The sequence below is a fragment of the Lytechinus pictus genome, chromosome 14, assembly GCF_037042905.1.
Source record: "Lytechinus pictus isolate F3 Inbred chromosome 14, Lp3.0, whole genome shotgun sequence".
Classification (NCBI taxonomy): domain Eukaryota; kingdom Metazoa; phylum Echinodermata; class Echinoidea; order Temnopleuroida; family Toxopneustidae; genus Lytechinus; species Lytechinus pictus.
In genome coordinates this window covers 1,000,889-1,006,322 of record NC_087258.1, presented here as the reverse complement: position 1 = coordinate 1,006,322, position 5,434 = coordinate 1,000,889, and the positions used below count along the sequence as shown (strand labels likewise).

At 36.5% G+C, this 5,434-nt stretch overlaps 1 protein-coding gene across 1 annotated transcript; it reads left to right on the top strand.

Annotated features, from left to right (window-relative positions):
- The first annotated feature begins 719 nt into the window (after positions 1-719).
- On the top strand, positions 720-5,015 carry LOC135156674 (uncharacterized). Its single transcript, XM_064109622.1, has 2 exons — positions 720-2,796; positions 2,987-5,015. The coding sequence occupies exon 1, from the start codon at positions 825-827 to the stop codon at positions 2,508-2,510; it is 1,686 nt and encodes a 561-aa protein (XP_063965692.1). The 5' UTR covers positions 720-824; the 3' UTR covers positions 2,511-2,796; positions 2,987-5,015.
- Positions 5,016-5,434: the final 419 nt, after the last annotated feature.

Here is a 5,434-nt window from a genome sequence, read left to right as displayed (position 1 = left end):
GGGGGGGGGCGACCGCCCCCACCGCCCCCCCCCCCCTGGCTACGCGCCTGGTACAGGCCGCTGTCGTTTATGTTTTCTTTTTTCAAAGTGTGTTTTTATTTTCAATTTGATGATAGTCTTTGCCACACTCACTCGTCAAAAATAAAATATATATAATTAAGAAAAATATGTTGTGGAACATTATTAATTAATTTTTGTTATATTTCAAGTCCAGTTTATTTAGAAACATTCTTTCGTACCATTAAGATTATTCCAGAAATACAAAACTTATGCATGGAATAGTTGAAATTTTATTTTTAAGACAAGAATTTTGTCATGGCCTTATTTATACATCTTGAAATACTGTCAATTAAAGAAGAATGTTTGTACAAGTATATAAGAGAGGAAATCAACTGGGCTCGGAAAGGTGAAACTCAGGCAATTGCACCACTATAATTATAGAAAGTCTTGTCGAGAATAACGGTAGGAGGTATCCCTTCTACTCTCCAGAAAACGAAGTAAAGTCGAAAAAAAATACTTCTTGGATGCGCTTCAGTGGAAACGAACTATTGTAGTACGTCATTACGTCACAAATTCAACCCTTTGTAAATGGTCCTTGATTTTTTTTCTCTCCTTTTTTCTGGATGTTAATATTTAAGAACTGACTGCCTTATATGGACAGCTATTGTGTACAGGTATTGTGGGAGTCGGACACAGGTTGACAATAGAGATTTGGGGTTACTCATATACAGATTTTACTTACGGACCCTACTGTTTATCAGTCTCGTATGGTTGGTCACACGAAATAGTCAGGAAAGGTTTGATATCAATTTCCAGTTCTCAAGATGAAGATCAATTTGCAACGACTCTGTGTAAGGTGCATGTGGCTCCTTCTAAACGTCTTAGCAATGCAAGACGCCAATCATCTTGGTACTCAAGCACAAACAGATGGCATCGGCATGTGCAGTCGTTCCTTACAGGAAAATGAAACAGGAAAAACCTTAAATATTGGAGACAACCTGATTTTATATTGCGTTACTGATACTGAACATTCAAGGAATCAACTGAGTTGGTTAAAAGATGACGCCGTTTTGCAAGGTGATGATAGAGTTATGATTAAGAATCATCTTGCCCCTTGTACGTTTGTTCCAGGAAAAATACAAGATGAGCATTGCTATTCTTCGCGCTTATCAATTTCCAATATTAGAAGCACCGACGAAGGGCTTTATATCTGTCGAGGAGAGTATCGAGAAAACGGAACGATTTATCTTCGGGTCGCAGAGGAGCCCTCGACTACGACATTGACCATGATGACTACCATACCAAGTACGATTCCGACAACTTCGATGACGCCATCGTTGGTGGTGCCAACTTGCTCCTCAAACATGACAAGCGAAGATGTTTTCTTGCCAAGCGATCACATAATGTTCATGTGCACAACAGACATGTTTACCTACTCATTGGGCTCTTTAGATTGGCCAGGAAACGAGAACATACAGATGAAAAATAATAACACATATTCAACAAGTCTTGTTTTGGACGTACAGCGAGCTCTTACGGCACATCCAGTGTGTGCCTTTTCGTGTGGTGACAATGTCCAGAATTGTGAAGAGGAAGGATTGTCGTGTCAGATGCCCTTGCTTTCGGTGAGTCCACTAAGGCAGGAAGCAGAAGTAGGAGGGAATATCAGTTTCATGTGTGAGATCAGTTTGAAGGGTTACACCGTTGGTTGGTTCGTTTCTGGTACTACTAAGTTTGATAATGACCAACTTGAATTCACAAACTACAATGAAAGTAGAAGCTCTGTATTTACAATCAGGAACCTTCGGCCTGATCAATCAGGGACTCTCTTTTGTAGAGCGCGGAGAAATGGAGTGGGATTGGGTACATCTTTGGCCGCAAGGTTTGAGGTGACATCTGCTCCTGAGACGTCACCAAGGACTGAAGACCCAGGAAGAAGTACCCTAATCACCAAGCGTCCTACCATACATACCATGCCTACCACTCCAGAACCACAACCTACTACATGGTGTTTGTATTTACCAAGACCGGATAGCATCCCAACATCCGCGTCTCCGTTAAGCCTCAATCTCATCATCACCATCGCAGTCTGCGGTGGCGTCGCTTTCATCATCCTCATCGCCATAATAATCGGCATCGTACGCTGTCGACTACGTGATAAAGATCCTATCATCGCCATCAACCCCGTCATGGCCTTTGGCGACATGAGTCACGACAACCCCGTAAACATGGACGTCCATTTTAACGTCTACTCGCAACACGATATCTACGACGGAGACAAAATATCGTCCGATGTCCTTCGTATTGATAGCTCGAAGAGAATCCCCTCGCTTATCCGAGGTCGTCAAAACGGTCATACCCGCACCGATAGAACTTCATCGTTTATACCAATTACAGAAGACGAAGTCGACATCGACGAGGGAAGGAGTAAAGAGAACGATGAGCCGGGTAGAAAACTTAGTTATTACGTCGAAAATGACGTCTACGTTACCTTCGACTCCAATGCATAACTACAGTCTAGTGACATAAGACACTTCTAACAATTTGAAAAACCCACTGCAAAGAGGCCATGATCATGTACACCGGAATATGATTGGGTCTATCACCAACATTGTTTATCAACAATCTTATGTATGCATATTGGATATTTTTTATACAACGTAGACGAATCCAGAGACATTAGAAATCTACTATGCATATTATGTTTCGAATATGCTGACACGGAGTTATTAAGTGAAAAGCATTACTGAAATAATGCAAAATAATGTGAACTAATGTAATAAAAACAAACAGTAGGTGATATTCCAAACTCCAAACTTATGTATGCATATTGGATATTTTTTATACAACGTAGACGAATCCAGAGACATTAGAAATCTACTATGCATATTATGTTTCGAATATGCTGACACGGAGTTATTAAGTGAAAAGCATTACTGAAATAATGCAAAATAATGTGAACTAATGTAATAAAAAAAAACAGTAGGTGATATTCCAAACTCCAACCTACCCATTCTACGAATCAATTCTTTTCTTTAAAAAAATGTTTTATTTTGACATATGTTTACTCTAGTATTGAAATAAGTTGTACTTGAAGAGTTTGCAAATGGTACTTCATGAAATTTCAATTGCAGTCAGGGGTTAATAATCCATGAGTCGCTAGGTCATATATGTGGATACCACCCATTAACGAGGTACACCTCATGATCTTCATCAAAATTGTTAATGGAGAATTGGTGAATCCTTGCAGAAATGTTATCAGTTTTTTTTTAATATTTATATCATTAGTATAAGTATTACTATTATTATCAATCAGCAGCTTGAATCCACCTTCACGCTCTGTTTTCTTTTTACAATGATACCATCTACTTGCCATTCATATATTTAAATGCTTATCAATCGAGTCATGAATATGACCCTTTTTCGTCGTTGTCTTTCACGTTGGTGTTTTTTAGGAATCAAAACAGTACTTATGATATAATTGAAAAGATTTTGCAAACGGAGTATAACAAGTTTCGATGTAAACCTTATGTGTTGGTTGAAATCGACATGACTCGTATAAGTGATGTATGACAAAGTGATATAAGATTAATAATTTCATTTAGCATGTTTAGAGAGTGCAATATATTGGATATATTTTATAAAAGAAAGAATCTTGCAAGTAAAGAACATATAAATAAATGAAATATTGCATATAAAATTATAAACTAGTCCTACTTCCTGATACATGACTTTGGAAAAAAATAGTATTTACATTAATGAGTAATTATAGCTGATTGGGAGCCTTGGAGCATGAAATTAGGTATTCATAAGAGCAGGAAAGTCGTCATTCATCATTTTCTCCAAACGTTCTTTGATTTTGATTTTGATTATGAAAATATGAAAACGAGACCGAACGAAAAGAAATCTAGCAGTGTTTATTTTGTGTTAATGACAACATCAATATAGCTTATTACTAAACTAAGAGAAGAATCTGCAGTATCTATCATGTAAAGGAGGATGCTATAAGATTATGACGTCATATTCAGCAGCCTCTCTTGGTAATGTTTTTCACAATTGGTGAATCAATCATTGAAAATAAGAAAGCCACAATTTATAAGACCAAGATTGCATCCTATTTTCAAAATTTGATGACTAATCAACCAAAACGTAATACAGATGTTGTCATCATGATAAAGAAACTTTTCCACATTCTCGTTGCTTTACCCAATGACATGATAAAGTTACAAATTATAGAATTGTAGTGTCAAAATGCCAAAACATAATGATATAACAGAGGAATAAACTTTACAGTGATACAAAAATATTAGTGAGGTCTTGTTGTGATTCAGTATGCGTTTATTTGGTTTGTAACTTGCATTATGGTTTAGATCGGTGCCATTACATATTTAAAGATAATTAAATATTCCTGAATCATCGAATTCCTAAGTTAATGCAAATGTTACAAATTAGGCCTATGAATAAAGTAACGAATGCCAAATATTTTACCGTAGCATGTTATCTATGTCCTTATCCCTCTTTTTATTGGAGATAATGAGGTACTTTAACAACATTATTATAGGGTTTAAATTGATATTTTTTTCAAAGCAATGTACTCTTAGTTCCATATCAAATTGAGTTTGCAAGATACAATGGTCTTTAACATGTTTAAGGCAATTTTAGTTTCATGTTATAATATACATCTACCATGACGTATTACTTGTAGTAAAGTAGGCCTACTTCGTTTGTTATGCATACTATTTTTAAAGCTCAAAGAATTATAAACAATAGCACTGTGTGATGATATCAAATCCTACCTCCAGGTGTCAGTTCTGCTTTGAATTGAAAAAATGACAAGCGTAACACTTTTCTGAAAATCTGGCCAAAATATCTAGCAGTTATTTTGCAAATATATTAATTAGAAATGCATCTGGTTGTTATAATGACAACATAATGTGACTTAATGCAAATGTATTTATTTTCTTCTATTCATTCATTCGATGACATTTGTGAGCGTAAATAAATGACATTAAATCAGTCGTTTGCAATGGCGCCCCCTATCCTGAGTCACAATATCCCAACCTGATTGGTCGTAAAAATTCGGAACGCCAGGTTTTCCCATCCTCTCTCCCATTTCAATGAGTAATATTCCACAAGAGATTAAGTTGTCGATGAGCAGTTTATCCCCTGCTTCTTCCTCTTCCTTGCCAAACTGAGCAATAAAAAGGAAAAGAATTGAGAGACGGTCTATTACTGGGGTAACAGATATAATGTGAACTACCAATAACTTTTCCTTTTATAGAACGACGGATCTCTAGAAATAACCTGAATTCAAAATGAGATAAGACTAATGAATTCCATACGAATAAAAATCTGCCGTCTGGTTTCGAATTGGCTTCGTAAAAATGATGTGTTAGAAATCAAACTGTGGGTAGAAGTAGCACTTAACTATTTG